At 41.6% G+C, this 24,423-nt stretch overlaps 3 protein-coding genes across 3 annotated transcripts; 2 read left to right on the forward strand and 1 right to left on the reverse strand.

Annotated features, from left to right (window-relative positions):
• Positions 1 to 769: 769 nt before the first annotated feature.
• LOC109628933 (evC complex member EVC) lies at positions 770 to 8,046 on the reverse strand. The gene is made up of 21 exons (XM_020086389.2): positions 7,819 to 8,046; positions 7,539 to 7,735; positions 7,375 to 7,467; positions 6,800 to 6,886; positions 6,043 to 6,263; positions 5,853 to 5,937; positions 5,651 to 5,749; positions 5,364 to 5,492; positions 5,114 to 5,275; positions 4,816 to 5,032; positions 4,176 to 4,324; positions 3,862 to 3,960; positions 3,567 to 3,779; positions 3,340 to 3,449; positions 2,964 to 3,165; positions 2,540 to 2,764; positions 2,191 to 2,326; positions 1,919 to 2,021; positions 1,688 to 1,814; positions 1,492 to 1,588; positions 770 to 1,100 (listed from the first exon to the last, which is right to left on the reverse strand). Exons 2-21 carry the CDS (start codon positions 7,713 to 7,715, stop codon positions 952 to 954), a joined length of 2,880 nt encoding a protein of 959 aa, XP_019941948.2. The 5' UTR covers positions 7,716 to 7,735; positions 7,819 to 8,046; the 3' UTR covers positions 770 to 951.
• Positions 8,047 to 8,435: 389 nt separating this feature from the next.
• Positions 8,436 to 19,510, forward strand: LOC109629383 (limbin). Its single transcript, XM_020087107.2, has 23 exons — positions 8,436 to 8,775; positions 9,046 to 9,121; positions 9,600 to 9,781; positions 9,898 to 9,954; positions 10,105 to 10,291; positions 10,418 to 10,518; positions 10,650 to 10,715; positions 10,854 to 10,988; positions 11,210 to 11,349; positions 11,522 to 11,846; positions 12,070 to 12,309; positions 12,461 to 12,636; positions 12,862 to 13,021; positions 13,128 to 13,304; positions 13,420 to 13,730; positions 13,876 to 14,050; positions 14,929 to 15,072; positions 15,176 to 15,403; positions 15,967 to 16,199; positions 16,301 to 16,388; positions 16,549 to 16,724; positions 18,659 to 18,748; positions 18,952 to 19,510. Exons 1-23 carry the CDS (start codon positions 8,575 to 8,577, stop codon positions 19,337 to 19,339), a joined length of 4,056 nt encoding a protein of 1,351 aa, XP_019942666.2. The 5' UTR covers positions 8,436 to 8,574; the 3' UTR covers positions 19,340 to 19,510.
• Positions 19,511 to 20,092: 582 nt separating this feature from the next.
• On the forward strand, positions 20,093 to 22,280 carry cytl1 (cytokine like 1). The gene is made up of 4 exons (XM_020086548.2): positions 20,093 to 20,428; positions 20,518 to 20,562; positions 21,149 to 21,295; positions 21,394 to 22,280. Exons 1-4 carry the CDS (start codon positions 20,282 to 20,284, stop codon positions 21,493 to 21,495), a joined length of 441 nt encoding a protein of 146 aa, XP_019942107.2. The 5' UTR covers positions 20,093 to 20,281; the 3' UTR covers positions 21,496 to 22,280.
• Positions 22,281 to 24,423: the final 2,143 nt, after the last annotated feature.

The raw sequence follows: 24,423 nt of genomic DNA on the forward strand, positions 1-24,423 counted from the left end.
AGAGGAGAAAATTAGAAATCAGGTCATCTTCCCACAAGTCCCTGCAGTGCCCTCGGGGACCTCAAAATACATCCAAACGGTTTCCCCTCACCAAAGATCAGCAATGAACACTCCGGAAGTCAACAATACACCCACATTTCTAACAGATACACAGGAGGAGAGACACTCTCTCAGCAGGACACTCCTGTGTGTATGAGCGAAGCCAATTCTGGAGTATATTTTCTCAGAGTGCCACAGCAATAATTGGTTATGCTTGCAAGGTGAGTTTAGGAATAAAGGTCAGATTAAAAATTGATGTTCACTAATTGACATTCCTAAAAGTCTAAACTGACAGCAAACCATAAGACACAGGGTGAATTGCATGCTAGATTGCTGCCTGGACACACAAGTGTGTGCCAGACCTTTTGCCATTACTCTGCATTATCATCCATAAAGGCTTGTACTTAAAACCCCATTAGAGCAAGAGCAGGGCAAGGCTTTCATCGCTGAGTAGTAGCACTCTGCTACAATCTGAACAGACAACTCTAATTCATCTGACAATTCACAGAGGAGTGCATCCATCATCCCATGTACTCAGCAATCAATGGGGATCTATGCAGTGAATCAGCCGTGGAATGAAAAGCAATGTGGGTTAAGATATAGGACAATGATAGTTCTTTATACCAGGTGACAAAGTACAAAAAGTTAATTATGTATTCAAAAGATAATCTGATTGGACATTGTTTTTCAGGGTTGGATTATTTAAGACATTTAAAATAATATAGACTTATTGCTTTTGTCAATACTGCTACATTTTAATAACTTACTTCAAGCAAAACACTTTAAACATTTAAAACAAGCACCTTCATAACAACAACAATAATGAAGTTTTATTCATTTATAAACTAGAAAAATAAGGGAATCTTTTCATAGTTCACCATAAAAACATGTATACATTGGCATTATATGATTTCAGCTGAGATGGGACTTTTGTTCTGTTTTCTTCTTTGGTTTTGATTTAACCACTGGTGTTACAATAGTTGGAGTCAGTGAAGGATTCAATGCTGGATCTAATGCTGGGTTCAGGGCAAGCAGATCCAATATTGTGCCACTTTGGTCACCTGTAGAAATACAACATAGCAGAGGTCAGGTAATGTGGGAGTGGCACAAAATTCTCAGTTTTCATTGAGTTTTCTCAATTGGGTTTGACTTTCACATATGAAGAATGCAGTAGGGGAGATTGTCTCAATCAGACTCATTCACAACAATGGGAACATTTCTGGAACATGCAGGAGTCAGAACATAACAAATAAATGCTGCTGCACATTGTCATTAGACGTCCTGCTGTATTCTCACATGGGCCCACTCAGATAGTTTCCAGGCATTTTACTGGTGGGCCGGCAGATAGAGTAAATATCCGGTACAACTGATTGGACATTTGTGTTCTCAGATCAGAGATCAGTGCATGTCTGAAAGCAGTTATACTGTTATTCTGTGGGGATAGTCTCTTACCGGGGTTGTCCACGTCATCACTGGGCTCTGGTTCTGGACTGTGGAGTGAAACCCGCGCCAAGTCCGCCACATCATTTATAAAGCTTTCTTCTGCCTCCTAATTGAGACAGTAACACAGTGCTGACAAACAATAACAGTGCCGGATAGTACATACATTCATTAATTCAGAAACACAGTAGACCGGAAGCAGACTTACCACCATCTGTTTTTTGATCCTTTCCATGGTTTCATCTTGGGCCACTTTCTTCTGCCTCAGTTCCTCGTATATCATCTCCTGCTGCTGATCACTCAGCTCCAACACCCTCCTTTTGTGATGTTCAACCCTAATACACACAAAAACAAAGAAGAAAAATAAATGGTGCTATATTGATGTAAGATAGACTGAGTACTCCACAAAAAATGACCAGCACTGCAGGGGTTGTTGTACCTCTGTTGAAACTCAGCGGACATGGGTTTTTTGCCCCAGTTCACCAGCTCCCTTTGCAAGGCTCTGTTCAGCTGACTGCTGCTCTCTCGCTGCTCATTCATCTCTGAGGGGAAAGTTTACAGTTTACAGTGGAGTTAACACACAGTATTTATCAATACTTGTAATGCTGTATTTTAGTATTTTTGTGCGTGGTGTCTACATGAAAAAATAAAAAGTTTTATAAATATTATTCTCAGATCACAAAACAGCATGTGTTGGAATTGTCCTCTCACCTTGGTTTTTGTTTTGCTGATCCTGCTGTAGTTTTTTGGTAACGTCCTGTAATTGGGAATAGTAGTTCTGGACCAGTGTAGTGAGAGAATCTTTGGTGACATATACGCTCTCTGACACAGCTTCTATCAGGTGGTGCTAGTGAGAGAAAAGCAAAGGTTGCGATTTACCTGAAAACTAATCTGAAGCTGTTTTCAGACATGAATTGCATGCAGGGGGCAGGACATGACATATTAACTCCGCCTCTAAAAAGACATGCGTTAGTTTAATTTATATCGGAGTTTAGTACATGTAGTACATGCAGCTTAAGAAACACACAACAGAAATTTGATACGAACAGGAGTTTGATACCTTTAAGCTACTATCTGTTTTCGGAGAAGCCAGGGACTCTGTGGGCACCTTCTCCATCATCTGCTGGATGGATTGGCTGAGGGCATTGCCGAGCACCAGCTGCGCATGGCTCTGAAGCAGCTCCATTCCTGTTTCCAGTTCAGAAAGGAACTCCTGCTGGAAGCTGTGGCCCACCAGCTGACTCTCTGGACCCAGATGCCTCTCTGCCAGGCTGGCACTGCTATTCTGTCATTAGGAAGAAACAAAAGCATTTGAGCCTAGACCAAGTTCTTTCAATCAGTCACATTGCAGAGTCCTCAGTGTATGTGTCGTCTATTGAGGAATAACTAAAAGAAGAAGTCAAAATGTAATTCTCACTAAAGATAGATTCTGTCATGAATTATCAGACTCAAACATTGTGTTTGCATGTGTTTATTTTCTCCACCTTGTGAGTTGAACTGTTGCAGAACTGGCTTTTACTGGGATCCTCCATTAGCGCTGCTCTGAAGTCAGTCTGAGAGAGCCCCTTCAGCTTGGACAGCCTCATTTCCTTCAGCATGTGCAGACTGAAGTGCCTGACCACAAAGCACCTCTGCACTGCCACCAACAGGTGCTTGTGTTTCTTCTCTAACAGCATCCCCTCTTCACTGAGGACAGGATCATGTTGCATTATTTTAAAGCACCTCATAAACATTGATTCAGATATAAACAGATATGCTCACATACTGTAGTTGTATTGGAAATCTGCTATGAGTGCAAATTCAGTTTTATTTTCAACAGGTTTTTCACAAATTAAGGTGCTTAAGATGCTGACATCTCACCTGTTTATCGTGTAGCTCTGTCTGGCCACCATGGTTTGGAGAATCTTCAACTGTTGCTCACTCAGATGTTTGAGGCAGGCCTGAGCCTGAGCCATCTCCTCACTGCACCCCTTCCGAAAAACAGGCAGTGGGAAAGTTAAATATTGAAAGAATCAAACTGCCACACAACAGAATAGTTAAAATGTAGATAAAAAATATTTAATGTGTCTGATCCACTGTGTTTCTACTTGTCTATCTTTATCCAGCTGAGCCCTCATGTCGTCCAGTTGCAGCTTGATAGAGCACTCTGCCTGCTGCAGCTGTGCAACCAGCTCCTGCTCCAGGTTCAACCACAGCTTCTCACAGCTCTCAGCAGAGAGTTCAGACTGAGCAGAGACAGAGGCCAGAAAGATTTCCTTGGCTGGCTCCCCAAGCTTCTTTGACCAGGAGGCACGGAGTTTCTGAAGATTTCATTCAAGAGTAGAAGACATATATAAACACACGCTCAGACAATTCAAAATGATACACTATTTAATTTTTTACCCTCCAAAGGTCACAGAGAGCTTCAGCCACTCTGTTCTCCTGCTGCAGATCCAGATCAGAAATCTGCAGCCTGTGTTTGACCAGCAGCTCCTGATAAACCTGCAGGACCAGTTACAGTTCACATTTAGATACCAGTGGATTAACATGGGCTTACGAGTAGAGAAGAGACAATTATAAACCAGACAGCTCTCATGACTGCATCACACTTCTAAACTAATACAACTCAGAACCTCCATCCAGTTGTTTGGCCGATGAGTTATATAACAGTAATCCCTGATTGTCATATTTATTTAAAAGAGGCTAAATGTTGTGACCTTGGTGAGCTGCTGTAGGTCACTGTGAGAATGTGTCTGTTCCAGGATGCGAGTCTTTTCCTTAGTCTGGCTCCTCTGAAGCTTCTTCCGCTTGGACTCCATTTTGCAGCACTTGTCGTTCACCAGCTCCTTCGTCTTCCTCAAGCACTCTGGAACAATAAAGCTGGACTTTTAGAGTATTGTTTCAATGATGATTTTATATATATATATATATGAGCAGCAGCATTGATTTTGACAATTTTGTGTGTCTTTGAGTACACTGTAGTACAGCGGTACAAGTCTTTTTAATCTGTCTGATGCTGAAAGATGTAGCATGAGAGTCTGCAATGCACTAATAGACATGCTATTCAGTGGTGTCCTGAAAGAACCTGACCTTATTTGAGGAGCTTAAGACAAAATGGTCTATTTTGAGAGTACGTCATTGGAGTTTGAAAAGTAGGCTAGATGTGGTCCACTGCTACCTGCCACCAGAAACTCCTAGATTATAACCAAACACTATTTTTTCACTTTTACAATCACAGTCCTGCAACAATGCTCACTGCAAAATGGCAACCATCTTTTGTTTCTGTTTCGTATTACCTGGTAGTAACTCTAAAAAAATGTATTATAGCAGGAACCATTTTGATTGTACATGTCTCACCCTCAGTGCAATGCTGCAGGCCTTTCATTAGAGCAGTCTGAACTTCTGAAAGTATCTTTTCCATGTGGTTAAAAGTCAAGATGTCATCGCTCGTCAGCTGCTCCAGTGTAGTGGCTATCAAGCTCTGCCTCAGAGACACTTCCCGCATGAGCAGGGCAGGTTGGGACTGAAGGAGCGCAGTGAGCTCCTCCCACCACAGCAGCTTCTGCTGTATTCTCTATGAGAATTAAACATGTTACTCAAAGAATGTTGTGATCTCAAATCTATTTTATGCCAACTAAGAGCTTGTAGTTCTTACTCTTAGCTCTGCTTCTTGTATGTTCACCAGGTGGTTCTCTACCAACAGAAGAGTTTGAATGAGAGACAAAATGACATCCTGGGCTTCATCCCTGGAGAAAACGCTGGACTTCATCAGCAGAGTCTGAGACAAGTCTTCCACCTGTTTGCTGAAACCTTTGGACTGTAAAGAGACATTTCATTACATTTCTTTTCTATAAATAGAGGTGTTTAAAATATTTACTTTATGGGTTTTTCCTATTACGTTTTACCATTTGAAGTCCACTTTCAAGGAGATCTTTCTGAGCTCTTTCGATCTCCTCCAATGTACAGGGAGCGTCATCATTTTTCTCGCTGGCAGTGTGTCCTGCAGACGACTGTTTCTTCAGCTCATTTAGTTCCTAAAATAACAAATGAGAAACTAAACTTTCCTGTGGATCAAACTCTAAATGTAAGTGTTTCAGAACTGCAAAAACACTGCATTATGCATACAGATACAAAAAAAAAACAATTTATATGACAACAAAGCAGATACAATGAATACTTCATTCTGTTCTACCTTTTCCTGTGTTTGAAGAATATTCTTGCAGAAGTCAGCATCATTTTTGTTTCTTGGAAACCGGCAGATAAATATTTTTTTCACCATTTGAAGAAAGATCTGTAGCAGCAATAAGAAGAAACAAGATGTAATACAAAAACAATTCATATACACCTTATATCCCCATGATAAACAGTTAATGAAACAAATTACATCTACTCACCAGGTATTTTTCTTCCTGGAGGTGACAACAAAGCTGTTGTACATCCTGCAGGGCCAAACAGTAAAGACTGATCCTGCCTTCAAAACTGCAGAGAAAGCAAGATAATTCAATTCAGTCTGGTTTGTGCATAGTTGCTGTGGATAAATGTGTACGATTACAGATTAACGTTTAGAGACCACAAACCCCCTACCCTGTTTGTGTCAGTGTGTGAGGGTAGTGAGAGACCCGAGTGAAGCTCTGGTTCTGCAGGCTCTTGGGGACCAGCGAGGAGGAGATAAACTGACTGCTGTCATCATTGTCCTGCTCTTGGCTCAGAGACTCTCCATCGGTGGACGACGACTCCTCGTTAGGCATTGCAGACAATTTGGTGTGCTCGTGTAGTGACGGGTTGGATGCTCCATCTGCTAAAGGCTGACAGGTAGAGGGAACAGTTTCAGGAAACACTTTCTTTACAATATAATATTTTAGATATCTTTACATACAACATGCTCAATAACTCACAGTTAGTAACATGTCATTCCTATTATTAAGTTAACCTTTATCGATTTATATTTTAATTGATTCTTATGCCTGTGTTTAATCTTATGCCAATGAAGAACTAGTGAAGTAAGACTTTCATGGTAAGGTGCAGCCTTTTTTAATGTCTTTATGTCTAAAGAAAAGGATTGTGCTCTAATTGGGTTGCTGTGACAGTCTTACATGTTTGACAGTGTATCTGTTCCTTTACTTTGATTCTGCTACTGTACTTTTTAAAATATTTTTCAAGTGTTCATGCGAGCTGGGGCCATTTTGGTGCATGACATTCTGAAAAATAAATTACATACTGATTTGAATCTGATTGGCTCACACTTAATTACACATTAATGCAGCTCCTTGGATTGTAACATGTTAAGTTTGTCTACTCACATTTAATTACATGTTACACCAACACGTGTGTGCAGACTTACTCTGTATTTTTGGTTGATTGGATAAACCACTTTTGCTCTGGATGCAAATGCGGCTACATCGCTGTTCACAGGCAGCTGCTTCTTCTCCTGGTCAATGAGTACACCAACATAAATGGTTAGTGGAAAGTTTATAAGTAAACAAACATCGAAACAATTTGCACAACTGGCAATACCAGCACTTTTAGCCTTACTTTATGGCTGTAAATTAGGGCTGGACAAGAGGGCCAAAAATATATAAACGTTCATATCAGTTTATATTAATAATTACCAATATAAATGTTTAATTTATACGATTAGTCAGATTTTTGCTCCCGGGACCAGGACAATGACAAAGTTTTGATAAATAGCAAAACATTTTAAAAAATCTGAGGTAGATCAATAATGTTTTATACCTCCTTACTGCAGTATATTGACATATCTTGACCCTTTGTTATATTGTTATTGATGATCATCACAGAGATTGTTTTACTGTCCAGCTCATTATAGATCTAATGCAACGTCATCATCCTCATGTGTTAATCAATCAATCAATCAATCAATCATTCAATCAATGTACTGTATGTTATAGAGAGTACCTTTTCATTGGTGGCAGCGGGGGGAGCCTCCTTCCTGCTGACACAGTCACTGTGGTTGTCCTCAGGCTCCAGCAGCCTCCTCGCGTTATAACCCTGAGGTAAAGAACGGTGGAGATGTGAAGTAGAAATACAAAGTGTTTACAACGAGAGGTCAGGTTGTCTACCTGTCTGGTGAGCAGCAGAGGCTTCAGACAGAAGACATAGAGCAGAGCAGCAGCTAACACTCCGCACAGTCCCCCACACACCGAGGCCACACTCAGCAGATCCGTGTACACGTACAGAGACTCGGAGAAGACCACCGTGACATCTACGCCACAATCCGCCACTTCGTGTCCCGTCATCTCACACTGGACTCAACAAACTGTGGGGAAAGTGTGTGTTAGCACTTAGCTGTGAAGGCCTGACAACAACAGGAGACATGTTACTGATGGTAACAACACAGACCCAGCTGCTCCTCCTCACTGTTCACCATCAACCGGTTAGCTCGCATCTTTCTCTTCTTTAGATCCTATCCTCTCTCACCTACTTCACACTGTTTAAATAATAAAAGACGACGAATTAAGAAATCTCTTTCCAAACACTTTCTCCAAAACGACAAAGTCGGTGTAAACTCCAGCCAATGGGTGGACAGGGATCAGAAAGGAGGACAGACACAGTAGAGCTAGCGAGCATTAGGGCGGAAATCAGCTCTTCAGTATAAAACCACAAGAATGACCCGAGGCAGAAAATGAAGGCAACAATAACTTTGAAAAATGCATACATCTCACCTGGTAAACTAATGTTTTATTATCATTTATCTGATTGTATTAGATCAGAAAAATTCCAACAACCCCGCGGGACAACACATCTACTTTTAATTTGAAATTCAGAACCGGAAATCAGCGTGTGTACTCCATGGCTCTTGATAGCTCAGAGGAAATGCCCGTTGTTCCAAAGTTTTGGAAAAAGTTTGTCAGGAGTGGAGCCGCCGCAGTGATTGCGGACGCTGTGTTCGTGTATACGTCTCTGAAATGGCGCCTGAAGCTTCTCCTGAAATGTTAACAAACCAGTGACATGTTGTTGTTTTTGACAGAGACGCTGTTTGAGGAGTTTTCTGAGGAAAGAGCTGTAGAAATGCTTCGGTGGGTTTAACCACCATCTCTGGATGTAGCCGGTTAGCTAGCGGCTCTCCTCGGTGAGAGCGACACAGCGACAGTACGAATGCTTCAGGTACATTTAGTCGCGACGACGGCCACGATACTTTCATTTATCTTAAACACACAAGTGTCGTGTTTGTTTCCACCTTCTTCACACCACCGCCCGCGGCACGGTGCTGCTCATCAGTCCTGCTGTAACTGTACATGTCAGGATGCATCATGGAGCACGAACCCACCACCTCCTCCTCTGTTGGACAACCTGGAGGTGAGTATCTCATAAAACTAGCAGTGAAACTTTTCCATGTCAACAACTCAGAGCCCTTCTTCTGATAGAGAAGCAGCCTCCTGCTGCTGCACATCCCACAACCCGAGATGATAATATCTTATTTCTATATTTCTCTGAAGCGTGTTTTGTCACCAGATCTATAAAAGAGGCCTCTACAAGTACCTTTGTGAACGTTTCTTTGGCATTGGATTGATATATGTAAGATTTTATGTTTGTGTTTAATAGTATCTGCCTCTTTTACATGGTCAGAGTTTCTGCAGTCTCAATCTAATGCAACATGACCGTGTTGGGAGAACTTCAGCGCTGACACTGCTCAGGATGCATGGTTTGTGCCTTTACATCAGCTATACAGTAATCTACAAAACTAAACCCTCTGTGAAGATGATTTTATTCAAATGTGCCATAATTGATGACTGAGTGCACTGTCTGGGTGTTGTGTATCTGCAGATGATCTGTCTGTGGATAGAAGTGCTATTTATTCATGTATTGGTATATTCAGCCTCACTACTGTACTTTACTCACACAGGAAAGTGCTTTACGTTTGAATTGTTAAAGACATAGTCAATGCCAAAGTTATGGATCATATGATTAATGTCTAAAGAGAAGGATTGTTCTCTTATCGGAGTTGTGACAGTTTGGTATGTAAGAAAATGAATCTGTTCCTTTGCTTTGATTCTGCTCCTGCACTTGTTTTTGTTAGGTATGTAGTGTCCATGCGAGCTGGGCACATGTTGATGACACTTAGAAAAATATATTACTTACCAACTTCCACACATGTTCAAACACCCTACTGTGTCTGACAGGTACAATGGAAGTCAAAGGGCCAGTGGTGTTTTCTTCAGAGGGCCCCCTCTCTTCTTCAGCTCCTGCCGGTCCATGGGGGAACTCTTTTTACTCTTCATTTAGTGACATGTCAAACATCTTGCACCTTCGGTTCCGCAGGAGCACACTCACCAGATTCAACCCGGGCCACACTCTGCCTCAGGTGGGTTTCCACATTATTATCTAGCCATTCTTGAAACAGAAGTTTTGAGAATGGTTAATTAAAGGGTTGTCATGATAGAAATAACCAACTATAAAATACTTTGAATGTTCCTGCAGGTTCAGAGTGTGGCGCCTCCGTCTGCATTTGGGGTGAAATTTCACAAGTGTGCTCAGGTTCATCATCATATTCTTATTATACAGCCTGTTTTATCAATGTGTATTTAATTCCTGATATATTTTTGCTCAATCATCTTTAACATGCAAACGAACGTGAAGATTTAACATGCAGTGATTAATTCTCCTCCTTGTACACATGGTCTCTAGGTGAAGCTCGACACTGATCCTCCTCAGTTGACTTTCTTCCTGCTGATTCACAACATGGGTCCAGTCGGTGGTACCAACCTGTCTCAGGTGGCTATCCGGGACTCCCTGTCTGGAATAGTCCCCCTAAAAACTGAAGGCAGGGTGGTGGAAAGAGGCTACCAGACATTTGCTATTGATTCCCTGTCTGGTAAGTGTGTCTATCAGAATGTTGTGAAGGATAATGTTTAACCCAAACATTTCTTGCTTGAACTTTTTATTACTTTATTTTAATTTGTATTCTCAAAATAGCCCATTATTGTTCTTTACTCCTCAGCTGGTTCTCAAATTGTTGTCAACTACACCGCTCACATAAGAAGTCATAAGAGTGAAATAATGGACCTTCCAGCTTTTCTCACTTTTTCTAATGCATCACAGGTATTGTCTACATCCACTTTTCCTCTTTTTAACTGAAGTGAAGTGCAAATAACATTAGTTTTTAATTTCACAACTTAAACCAAATTATTTTGGGTGTTATTACCTGAAGTTTTGTTTTCTCTATTCCACAGAATGACGTCAGTATGTTTGGTCCATTAACAGCTAATCTAACACTGAGGGTGAACTCCACTGACAGAGTGAGTTGATGGCACTCACAATATTCCTATTCTGTTGGTCCACTGGAAACACACCTGCAGCTTAAAGCATCACATGTGTGTTGTTTGTTGACAAGACTGAGTTAATGAGTAGTCTGATGTTTGTGCTCACCATTCCAGATCTATCCCAACCATGGAGTCCATTTTGCAGGATTTGCTGCCGGGTTCTTTGTCACTTTGGTGCTGCTGTCACTCGGGTTCCTGGCCATGAACCTGATAGGCCTCAGAACCAGGCTTAACCTCCTTCAGCAAAGGGTATCACAAACATAAAAGTCAATTTTTTCAAGTTAATATTAACAAGTGATTGTTATCATCATTTGGTCATCACCTGCAGTATCTGTATGAGTATATAAGTGTTTTTATATAAACAGAGAGCAAAAGCCGCTCTCTTAAAATAATGTCAACATATTTTGCTAGTTGTTTTATGATTTATTTCAGATATATTAATACACTGCACATATTTGATCTTTGCTCAGAGGAAGAGAAGGGATTCAGACCTGGAGTATGCAGACTGCAACATGAGCGAGACAATTAAAGATGAGGCAGCATTTGAAGACAAGATGATGGACATCATGGTGTTAGAGGATCCTCAGAACATGTACCAGGCTTTGGAGAAGTGAGTTAACCAGTCAAGAGGGATTTTTTTCAAAGTCAGATTTCCAATTTTGGAATTCACCTCTGAAGGGAAGACATTTTAAAATGCATTTATATAATATATAAATATATTCTGAACCATAATCTACAATCAACAAGTTTAAATTGTTTACTTTGCATTTCATCCACATAAGCCTTGAAATGTCGACACTGCTTCACGCAACCAACAACCTGGAGACCGCACGCATTCAGATCTACAAGGATGTGATATCCTCCCTGCTGGGGGGCCTGAGGGCCAGGGGCCAGGCCACCGCCCAGGCCCAGCAGAGGCTTCTCAGTGTGCTCCATGGACAGCTGCTTGGCATGGAGGGCCGACTGAAGGAGGAGCGAGGGACCCGCATGGCTGCCCTGGCTGGCCAGTGTAACCTGGAGACTCGGGAAGAAATGGAAACGGAGCACCGCAGGGAAGCAGCTGAGAAAGCCCAGGCCGAGCTGCTGTGTCAAAATGCAGACCAACAGGTAAAAGCAATGAGTCATTTGTTAAGTTATTTGTATTATTTAGTTTTGTATCGTCACTCAAAGGAAAAACAAAAAGGAGTACTTTTAAAATTGAAAATGGGAAAAAAGTTTTACCTGTAAAATAATGTATGAAGTAAGAGATAGTAAAACTTTTTTTTTATTTCCATTTATTTATTTTCTTAAATGCAATTACTATAGTGTAAACCATTTGTAATGTTGGTAGGAAGTCATGCAGTGCAGTGTCCTGCTGGAGAAGCTGCATAAACGGAGCCAGAGTCGGCTCCAGCGCATCCTGTTGGTCCGACATGAAGAAGCCTCAGCAAAGGTTCAGAGGCAAATCATCGAGTGGCGCCGGGTGGAGCTGCACAAGATCTTCTCTGAGGAGCTGGAGGAGGCCACCAGGATGGGCGAGTTGGAGAAAAGCACAGCCATGAGTCTGCAGCATGATTATTTTACCTGTCAGGTAAAGAACCCTAAATCGATTTACTTTCACTGACATATGGTTAAAACCATGACCATTTCAATGTCCTCCTCCAATAATGCATTTGGTATCTTTATGTTTGTTATATTTCCACTTGTAGAAGCACTGATAATGTGATGTTTCCTTTGTTCAGGATCAGCTTGAAGAGGTTCTGGATGTCGTCCTTGCCAATCAGCGCTATGTTCTGGCTGAACGCCACGCACAGAGGAAGTTCCTGGTTCACAGCCTCCACAGCCTCAACAGCCTGATTTCTGACACCTTCTCTAGCACCTCCAGCAACTTGGACAGCTGGTTCACTCACATAAGGAGGTCAGTGCTTATTGTAGGATATTCCACACTCTAAATGTTGCCAAGTAAACGTCTCCAGCAATATTAACAAACGCTGTCCACGTCTTTAATCTTAAATTCAATCTGAAGATCACAACTTCAACTCAAATTGAAATAGTCATAATATGACTGAACATAGTTGCATTGTAAAATATTTGAAATGTAATTTTTGTTTTTTTTACTTGGCATGTTCTCTCTCTCCACTAGAGGGAGCACAGTGCCTGCAGAGCAGATAGACCAGCTGCAGGAAAAGGCCCAGAAAGAGCTGGTGATGGTGAGGCAGAGGCTGGAGGAGGCGCTGAATCAAGAGAGGAGAGCCATGCGCTGCGGCCTGATCAAGAAGAGGAGGGAGATCATCACTGAAATGGTGAAGGGATCATGAATAATTAGGGTCTAATTCCAACTATTCATTGTGGATCTCAGTCCTGAATTAATATGTTGCCTTTATTCAAACCTGTTCCCACCTTCTCCAGCTCAGAGTCCACAAACAGAGAGAGAAGGAGCTGTCCAGTCTGTCTAAGCGTCTGGAGCGAAGCATGGAGGTAACCCAGAACCTGCACTGTTGGCAGAATCTCCTGACGGCCCACAGCTTGGAGCTAGCTGAGCTCATCAACAACCTGGATGAGGAGGCTACTGCTGACATCCGCAAGGTGCTTTTCTAACAGTGTACATCTGACTCAATCATGACCTAATCACCCAAAAACTCACACACAAATACGGATTGACTTTGAATTACTCCGTCTTGACCCTGTGCGTGTTCTTCAGGTGACCATGCGTGTGATCCAAGGTGCGATAGCAGAAGTCAAAGCCATCCAGCCTTCTGTCACTCAGGCCCTGCTAACGCCCTTACCTCCAGGGACGCACCTCTCCCTGCTGCAGGTAGAATCAGAACAAGTAGCTGTACAGGCACATGGACAAGGAGCAAGCTCACTCCTGCAGGGCCAGGAGAGGCTGCACCAGGAAGGCAAGGCAGCTCTGCGCACCCTGAGCGGCACTAGGGAGGCTCTGCAGGAAGCCATGGAGAGAGAGCTGCAGGAGCAGAGGGAGATAAGGGCACAATCCAGAGCTTTCTTCAGGTCAGTGATACTGTGTAATGACATTAGTTATGTTCTTTCATTTTAATCACAGGTTTTTCCACATTTTAAGCGCTCCAACACAGACATGTAAAGTCAAACTCAGGTGTGGTAATCTGTCATTCGTCTTTATCCCTCTTTGCCCTAGGTGTTTGTGTTCGTCCCAGCTGACTCTATCTGAAGATGATAGGCTCAGGATGAAACTGGAGTTCCAGAAGTGTCTGTCTGTGATGGACCGCTGCCTGGTGCTGCCTCATGCTGTCTCCAAAACCAAACTCCACACTTCTCTGGCGGCTTGGAGAAAGGACAGCGAGAAACAGATGGTAAACACATAAGCGCACAGTCGTAAATGTATTCCTAATACTTGGTCTTACTCTTAAAGCTTCAATGTGTAAAGTCAGATACTTTGTGACTCTGGTGACAATATTTGGTAAAATATTTAAATTACCTGTTTCAGTGCTTTAAAAGTTCATCTTCTTACTGTTGTGCTAAAAGTGTTGAATTGTACAGAATGTTCTGTATGGAAGACATCTATCAAGTCCAATCTTATTTAATCATTGCACTGAACACAGTGGTGGTTATCTCAGGATGAAAAGGCGGCACCATACATGAAGAGGACACCGATGAGGGTGCTAAGAAAGCTTGTGGTGATCAGGGCTGATGCTGGTGTCGATATGCTGTGCTGTTGTGAATGCGAATCTCCTGCAAACTCTGGAGAGAGTCTAGACCCAATTCTGCAGACATCCTCCGGAGGTCATGTCTGGAAACGGCTAAAGTTAGAAGTTTGACATATTTTTAAAGGTTCAACTTTAATCTTGAAATTTTATGTTTGTTCTCAACATTTTGAAGTGAAAAAAAAAAACGTTTTTCTTTTTTATTGCCAGGCTCTGATGCTCAAAACATATATTTTGATACAGTTCTGGAGATAATCCAATGAGAAGAGCCCATGTGAATTAAACTACCACAGTAGATAATGGTGCATTTGTATTTAATGTTTTGTCCTATGAATAAGAAATGGAGAATAGCAACCACCAATGCAAACCACACTGTTCAGCCTCAATTGTGTGGCCGCTGGATGAGTGCACATTGATATTCAGACATAATAAAGGGCTCCATAGAGTGGTTTCATTTTTAATCACATCACAGTAGTGTGGTTGGAGTCACTTCCCAACCACCTTATGGATATTGTGGTCTTTTGCAGACAAATATGCAATCCAAGGGGAAAACCAGCAAGGCCAGACAGAAAACAGACGAATCCGACCTGCTGCTTTTTCAGAAAAGGCTCGAGGACAGGATCCAGCTATTTGAGGAAGAGAAGGAGATGGAGAGCACTGTCATGAATGAGGTGAAGAGGAGGATACTCAAGCTGTTGTTACTCCAGTTCACTGCAAGTCCTTTCTAAGTGCAGCAAGTGTTTTAAATTGATTCATCCATTGTAATGTTGGCAGGTGTTGGAGGAGATGCAGAGGGAGAGAGAGAAGGAACTCCGCTCTCAGGCAGACAACCTGACGATTCAGATGGCTGCCATCCACTTCCTGAAGGCTGAGAGGAGGACCAAAGTCCTGGAGACCTGCAGAGCCATGCTCACCCTGCACAGTCTGCTCATTCAGCAGCTCAGAGAGAGGAAGAGCCTGGAGAGTCAAGACATGGCCCAGAGTATACAGAGCCACTGCATGGTAGGCAATGCTTGACTGTTTTACCTTCATCAGTCTGCTCATGGGCTTTGAGGCGCATAATAATAAGGTTCAGGCTTCATTTACATTACTACGTTTTTATTTGAAAATGCATCAACTTTGTGGTCCAAATGGAGATATTTGGAAACTAGGTTACAGACACTCACAACTGCTTGCTGATTGGGTCTTTTTGGTCATTATGTAGCCTTTGCTGATTCGTCAGACTCCTATCACGTGACCCCCTTCTGGAAGAAAACATCCGCCTCGGTTACCGGTGTTGAACAAAACATGTATAATCAATTAAAAATGTTGCTGACCCTGTTAAAGTCAGCATTTTACAATGATACAGCAGCTTAGACGTGTGTTATTCAAGCAATTCCATTGTCCAGTGAGACGTGCATGCTTACCTGTTTACCCTGGCACATGCATGCCCGCACGCAACTGGTCACGTGAGATGTGCTCTCAGGTGTTTGCAGCCAAAAATGCTCACGTAGACAGAAATGGTTTTAAAGATTTCAAACGTAAAGGCGCAGCAGTATGGATGTACACTGAGCCTTTCATTACAGGGCCTAGAGGAAGCAGAGCAGGAGCTTCAGAGGGAGAGGACAGAGTTGGATGGCCTTGAGATGTTTCAGAGCAGAGTCGAGTCAAATAAAACACGCAGAGACGACTCTGAAGACAGCGAGGAGGACATCGAGGAAGACGAGGTGTTTCTGCTGCAGCAGGACTGTAGGATGACAACCATCCTCCAGGAGGCGCTCTACAAGTGTGGTCAGGTCATCACACTGTTGACTGAGCGGTGAGCTGTCATATCAATGTTATCTCAGAAGTAATGAGGAATTTTGTGGGTGGACACAGGCCATTACATTTTACGGTGTTGAAACTGTCTGGTGTTTTCAGTTTGCAAGAAAGAACTGCCAACTATCAAGCCATGGAAGATTTAAAAGAACAAATGGAGCTCAAGAGACTTTATGGAAACTGTGACCAGGTCGGGTTTTATTCAAGACTGTTTTTCCAGAAATAATATGAATACAAACATATCAGTGGCCTGAGAAAATACAGTGACATCCCTCACTTCTGTGTGCATGCCAGTAGAAGTAGAGGAAATCTGTATTTATGATGGCTCTCTGCCCTGCTCTTCATTTCAGGATCTGGAGTTTGCATCTCAGCTGGTGAAGCAGAGTCAGGTGTCTGCCGAGGTTCTCCTGGAGGCCCTGCGTCTCCTCCTCCCCACGCTGCCTGAAAGCGAACTCCTCTCCATCTCTGATGCCCTCTGCCCTAAACAGCACCATGCGTCGTTGTTGGCAGAGCAAGAAAATGTGGGGTAAGAACCAGGTTCAGTTTTTTATTCTCTGGCAAACATTCTTGAAAGTGTCTAATTTTACATAGTGTGGAGTCCAAAGAGGCAAATGTGCTCAGCTCTGGGATAATAACATGAATATGCAGTGGGATCTAAAAGCGTTTTAGCATCCCATTGAATATTTGATTTGTCGCGGATCTTTTCTGCTTATTTCTTTCCATGAATAAACTGTGCAGCATCCTAAGATAATGAATGATAATCTCTACCCAGAGATAGACTCATGCTTGACAAATAAAGGGTTTTGGAAGAAGATTGAACAAATACAACAAATTGTAGTTGTCGAAAAAAAATCTCAATACTTAACCATTTATTGTGTCAGCAGAGAGCTGTATCAGGATTCACTCTTATGTAAATGTTGGCAGGACTGTTTGGTTCATAAAAAGTCCTGGTCCTCATTATTTTACTTTATTTTAGAAGACATTCATTAACTTAGCTGTGAGTACCCACACAATGTACAAGTCAAGTATATATAGTATAATATTGTTTTTTTTCTGAAAAGGGGCTGAATGGATATACTTTGTTTATTTAACATTATCATACAATTCTGTTTGTCTCATCCATCTGGCAAAAAGGTCTTAAGCTTGGAACCAAAAGCTTTTGTTTCTCTCTTTTTTTAATGAAAAAAAGAAAGAATAGAACATTTTTGTCTCCAGCAATTCTGTGGTTTAAAAAGTAGTTTTGTATTTGAAGTCACTGATTTAAAAGAAAGCAGTTCAGTTTCCACAGCAGCTGGCTGAAGCACAGCCATCTGCGAGCATTGTCTTCAATTGAAATAAATGTTGTCTGAACACAGTTCCACAAGAGCCATTTTCCCTGAGCCAAGATGGAAGGAAAAGGGATTTGACTCAACATTTAATTTCCCTTCTCTTCCTGATACACTGGAACACTCATGTCTGGCTCTTGCTGAGTTTGGAGTTGAGATGAATAATGTCTCATGCATGAGGTCTCTTTGGCTCAGAGCTGTGTGGCCCAAGGACGGGGGAATGAAAATGCGCTGTTTGGAACAGTATTCAAGACTTTTCTTTCTCAATGCTGTTTCTTTATGCTTTGTTTTGTTTGCAGAAAATCATTTGGGCATACTTTAAGAAGTGACTCGTTCTATTTAAAAGGGTCAACTAAAATTTAATTTGAGAGTGAGAGTGTTTTGGATCTGACTGGTCAAGGTTAAATGAGCTGTTATTGCACTTCATTTCCTACAGTCATTTAGCTACTGATCTGAACTGCATTCATAAAAAATGCAAGCATGTCTGTGCCGTTCTGTAGACAGAAATAAGCCACATCTTGGTGTCCTTTGCTAAATTGGACATAAAAATGAAAATCTAAAGAATCGTCTACCTTAAATTCCCACTGTTTCTTTCATCCGCTCCTCTTCTTTGTCCTGCTTCATAGTGTTTATGGCACCATCCTGTTTGTTCTGGTCTGTTCCCTCAGTTTGACCATTCAGTGTACATCGTCTAAATGTGAAAGTCTGCTTAGAAGTACGTGTTGCATCTAATCCATATGTAACTAATCAAAAAGCAGGAGCTCACACATTACCAATCCCTCCTGACCAAAACCTGCTTTTACTTATTTTACATTTGTACACAGTAGAATCAGTGGAGTGGTAAGTGGTTATTTTACAGGTAATGAAATGTTGAAAAATATCACGTAGGCGATCTTTAATATTTATCCCTATAAAAATGAACCTTGTATTTTTTATTATTTTGATAGGCCTGACTTGTACTCCACTAATGAGAGGAAGTAACATATTTGACTTCAGTGAAATTCTCTCTATAAAGCGATGAAAAGTTTTTACAGTGCATCGGATAGCTAGGGGATCTTTGAGTGTTTTTAATCAAAGCTGACTTTGTGCACGGAGACTGAATCATAATTACCAGCCTCATAATCTTTCTGACCAGGTGTGCTGTGGGTTCCAATCGACTTATTTCTGTCAAACTGAGAGAAGACATGGTGCATAAAAATATGTGCTGCAATGTGGACGGAGAGCGGTGAGTTGTCTGACTTGTGCTACCAGCTTCCATATAAAGAATATTTTTAGTTCAGTGGTCACCAACATCATAGACAGATCCTTTTTATTAAAGCATAATATGCAGTTCATCATGGCTGGGCTGCAATGACCACATACATGAGGTAAGCACTCAAAAACTCCCGTCCCACTAACAACACAGCTTTTGTCCTCCACATCTCCCAGGCTCCAGGAAAAGAGGCACAGTCTGATGGAAAAACTGCTGCCCTCATCTCACCTTCTGCTTCCAAGAGATGTGGAACCAGAGAAAGTAAAGAAGGAGAGTTTCACTGAAACACAACCGCGTGTTTGTAAATCAACTGTGACTGAAAACACGGTTAAACAGCAGCAAAGTGACGCTGTAAAAGGGAAGGCTGGGGACGCAGTGAATGAAACATTACACAGCTCAGCCTCAGCTAGCTGTGCACTGGACGTCCCTGTGACAGGAGAGCGGCTGTTCGTGTTTCGGGATCCACCTGAAGCTCGTGACTGTGTGATTGTCCCCAAGAGAAAAAGGAAGAGGAATTTCCTCAATCTAAAGAAAGGTTCAGTGGCCCCGACCAACCTTTTGTGACATTTTACAAATATTGCTTTGCAAGATTTGTTATAATGATGGTACTTTATGATGTTACTTAAATACAACATAATTCATAAAGTTTTTCTTTGTAGCAAAAACAGCCATTTTTTTGTAACATGTATGTAGCTTCTAGCTTTTCAAGTAAAGGCAGCTGACTGTTTCCAGTTATTCCTTCTCCTTCTCAGTTCCTAAGATTGTAATAGGCAGGTTGATTTGCAAGGTCAAACATAAGTGGTTGACTCACCGGTTATTATTCTTCCACAACTGCCTTCAGTCCACAGAGCTACAGGCTCCCATCCAAAGGTTGCGCACCACTACTCGGTTTACTGGAAAAAGAACAGACTCAAATAAAACCTGTACTAAAACATCCATGACCAAACCTGATGGTGGTTGTTTTATACTGGTTCGATTTGAGGATTGCCTCCATGTGCTCAATATAAAAAGGTATCTCAATGTGTCCAAACACAAAGTCCTTTCATGATCAATCCTTACATTGATAAGTGATTATGAATAGTTTCAAGTTGTCAAACACTCTTGAATCACATCATGTGAACATTATGATTCCAAGTCTTTACTTTTCCCTCATTTGTGTCCTGTTTTTTGACATGTAGGTTATTGACTTCCACTGATAATTATAATAATTTAAAAAATGTTTCTGGGAACTGACAACCCACACATGTGGGGGGCACTTGCAAAAATATCTGGTGGTGTTATTATCCCCCAGTCATCAGCACTTGTTTACTCCACAAAAACACAGCAGACCCCCCAAACGTTTTCCCCCCGAGTGTTGCGGAACTTCCACGTGATCATCCATCGGTTTTTTTTTCTACCCCTTCCATCCATAAAACTGCGGCGGGTCCCCTCTGTACTGTTTGGCTCAGTGTTGGCTGCACGAGCAGCTGGAAGCAGACACCGACCAGCTCACTGAGATAACCCGACATGAGGCTGGGACTGGCCGCTCTGCTGAGCCTCCTCTGCCTGCTCAGCCTGTCGGAGTGCGCTCCTCCGACCTGCTACTCCAGAGCGCTCGGCCTGAGCAAAGAAGTCATGGCTCTGCTGGATAAGATCCACACGTACCACCGCACGGTGAGTGGGCTGCTCTGTGACAGTGTGCACGCCAGGCTGTGACAGCTCCGCTCTGTGTATATTCTCATGATGATGTTCTGGGTTTGCAGAAAACGTGCGCTGAAGTCCTACCTACGATCTTCCTTGACGTGCATGTAAGTGTAAAGCAATGGGGTAATGCATGTGATGTTGGGACAAGTATGTTTATCGCAAGCTTACTTTCACCAATAGCAATACAAGAAAAGTTTAATATATAGAGATGTATTGTTAATTAATTGTGCAAGTGATATTGGTTTTGATGATCGACCCTCAGTTTTGTTAGAGATGGACTGTTCATAAAGTGTTTGTCATTATCTGCTCATAAAGAAGAGTTTAAAACCACAACCGTTCCTTTGGAGCAAAATCACGAAATGTGGGGATTTCCAGGCAGTGGGAGTTACCACTAATGTCCACTATCAGAAGTCCTGTTTGACATTTAAGGCTAAACTGGATCATACATTACAGAATCAATTAAGAAAATGACCCCAGCTAGAGAGGAACTGTACATTTTGCTTTCACAAAGCTTATTCAGTATCAGACTAATCAAACCAATGCATTGTGTTTCTGGTTTGTTTTTGTGTTGTGTGATTTAATCATCTTATCTGAAGATGATCCATGTTTTGTTTGAGGGTTTGTAAAATGAGAATAAAACAGATGATGCTGCATGTTGTTCATCTTAAAACTCTAGTTTTGTCTTTGCAGAACTCATGTGTCACCACCAAGCTTCGTGACTTTCTCTATGTGGTGCTGAACCATCCCAACCAGCACTGCAGAGAGCGTCCCAGAATGGTGCTGCTGAAACGTAAAATCCAGAACCTGTACACCATCATCACCAGGATTTGTTATCGGGTGAGAAGATCTTAAGAGTGTGCAGTGTTTTTGTTCTCAACATGGCTTGTTTTCCAGCCTGAGTGGCTTGACCACATGTCTCTGTTTTTCATTGGCAGGACCTGGTGTTTTTCACAGATGACTGTGAGGCTATTGATACCGGTCACAGCAGCCCTTACTACGCAGAGGACAGGCTTCAGCTCCTGCAAGAAGAGAGATGAGAAACACACAAAAGAAAACAACATACACTCCTCTATTACATATACATTATATAAACACATGTCAACAAAATACAGAATGAACGTACAAACACATGTACATATACACACCACAGCCTGCAGTGCATTAAATGCATCATATGGTTTTGGCAGGACACATAGTGCTGTTTCATGCCCTACCCAGTTGGTTCGTGCTATAGCTGCACACTCATGTTAGAGGACATGTGTGTTACATTCCAGCAAGTAGTGCAGAACTTTCCACAGGAAATTTGCTGAATGCCAACCATGCCGATGAAAACCTTAAAATAATAAACCAATAAGAGATGCTTCTGAGCCGGGCTTTAACGGCTGCTTACTTACCAAGGCTGATCAAAGCTCCGTATGCCATTAAGAGAAATATGTTGTGTTGCCATAACCCTTGGTCTGACTAACGTGTCTTAAAGGAGCACTGTGCAGTGTTTTGTAAACTTTGAACGAGTTGAACATGGTGGCTGAAAATGTTATGTAAGAATTAGATGTCCCTACGTGTTGCCTTGGTTGAACAGTGTGTTCCCTCAGAATTCTTTTATGTTTTCTCGTTGTTTAAAACCAGAGAAGTTGTGACAGTGCTGCTGCTTCTTGGGGTGAAGCTCAACAAAAAATAATATTTTTATAGCCTTAGGCACAATGCATATGAAACAATAGAGCCTTAACTGTTATAGAAATACTAGACACTTATACCAGTTCTTTATAATGACATTCTCTACACAGTATGTCTCATATTATATAATAAAACTTATGTTCATGTATCCACTTGTGCCTGTTTCTTATTTAGCTGTTGAGTTTCTGAAGAACTCTGATTCTTTTTCAGTCACAGTTCAGACTAAAATACAACTCTAACAATAGTTTAAGTCAAAGTAGAATTGTATTTTCTCTCTACAAACTAAAAGAAGCCAGTGGTTATGTCTGGAAATATGTGACTGATGAACTGTGAGTGAACGATGTGGCTTTTCATAAATCATGGTTTCCTCATTCATTTGCACTTGGCTGACAAAAATAATTTGAATTATTACTCAACCCTCCCGACGAGGAAACATGGCTTTGTGCTTTTTGAACAATAAATATTGGTGCTCTGCCCTCGTGGTTTTATTCATGGCCTCTGCTGCCCTCTATTGGAAATGCTATGTAACTGGCACCCAGAGTGTGGTTCTGCTGTGATGGATATAAATGTGTATCTGGGATTTTGGGCCATGTACCTGAAAACTTTGATTTCTCAGTTTGTTCCCTTCTGCTTTTTGCCATTTCATAAATTATTTGCTCATTTCATGTTGATACTATTTTATCTGACATGCACCACATGTTGCTCATACTTTTGGGTTATTGCCTGGATATAATTTAATCCATGTTTTAATCTGTTCATATGAGACCATGATCAAGAATTTTAATATGATTCACTTGACAAAAAGTTGAGTCCATGGTTAACATTCACGTCTGTGCAGTGCGAATACCTGGATGAAGATGAAACAGTGGAGACTTTAATGTACTTGTGGTGGCAGATCTGTGTCATTAGACGCTCAGTCAGTTTTTGCTGTTGCCAGCAGGGACTCGTTTGACAACTCTCTCTGTTCATTGAAAGACTTCCCAAGCTGCCAAACAACAATACATTTAATGATACACACAATCGTGGGAATTTTGCCTTTTGCTTCTGGGTTGACTTTCTAAGAAACAAATGAACTTCAGTGCATCACTGTAGGAAACACTAGTGTGATATATAATAAAGCTGATAATGCTGGATTCCATTCAGCTGTTTCACTCTCGGGGTCTTGGTTTTGTGAAAACTGGCTCACTGTCACTACTATTGGTTGGTTGAACAGAACAAGGCCATTGTGAATGTTTTCGACAGCACTTGTGCAGGAGTTTTCAAACGGAGCTACTGTTGGTGGTAATGTTCCACTGAAGTGTTTTCAGTCATCATCAGGGTTGAAGCACTAGTGTGCAGCATATCACAACAGCAGTGTCACCTCTGAAGGCTGGTGAACAAGCAGGGTCCTCATGCAGTGGTCATCACTTTGTATGTACATCTCCAGGAGCATGAAGGTGCCTTGATGTGCCACAAGGTGGCACTGGTTGTCATACTTTCATATTGCAGCATCAGATGAGGACAGTTTTCCATCACTTTATGCCCCTGACAGAACCGTTTGAAAGTTCTCTCCCTCAGAACTGACTCAACCTCAGCTGGGTATCTCCATCACAGCGTCATCATATTATACATTTTCAAACGTTTTCATGTATGCTTTTTATTTGATAAAAGGAATTAAGGCCTGAGCTCCACCTTAGTGAAATCTATAGAGTAAAATCTGCAACCAATGCTGTTGAAAATGTCCCTACTATTTTTGAGCTGTCTTTGACAAAGTAATGTTTCAGTACGAGAGGAAGAATTCACAATTTCAAACTTGTGATAATGTAGAATTTGAACAAAAATGACTTATATCACAATATTGTAATGGCGTAATTATCCAATTCACAGATAAGAAACAAAATTCAGCTGACCTTTGAAACACTCACCCTTATTCAGCCCCATCACTCATATGCAGAAGGTGTTTTTAATTAACAACATATACTAATCCTTTTACAGCCTGAAGTTTTACTTTTGATTGTCCCATGTTGCAACAAGACCATTTTTCTTTTTGTGCCAAGAATTGAGTAGTTGCACTACTGAACCATCAGGTCTGAGCCCCTCACTGACCAACCAAACAAAAATGAACATTTAGTCAGCAGCATGTGTCTTGTTAAGAGATCAGCCCACAGTGCAGCTATAAGGCTTTACTCCTGCACCTATTGATCATCATTAGAGCGCCACAGAATCCACCTTATTATCATTATTAAGGCAAAACGAGAGCAGAGCATTGGAGCCGCAGGCAACCACGTAGTTTAGCAACTTTATGATCTGTG

Source organism: Paralichthys olivaceus, chromosome 2 (genome assembly GCF_024713975.1).
Source record: "Paralichthys olivaceus isolate ysfri-2021 chromosome 2, ASM2471397v2, whole genome shotgun sequence".
Classification (NCBI taxonomy): domain Eukaryota; kingdom Metazoa; phylum Chordata; class Actinopteri; order Pleuronectiformes; family Paralichthyidae; genus Paralichthys; species Paralichthys olivaceus.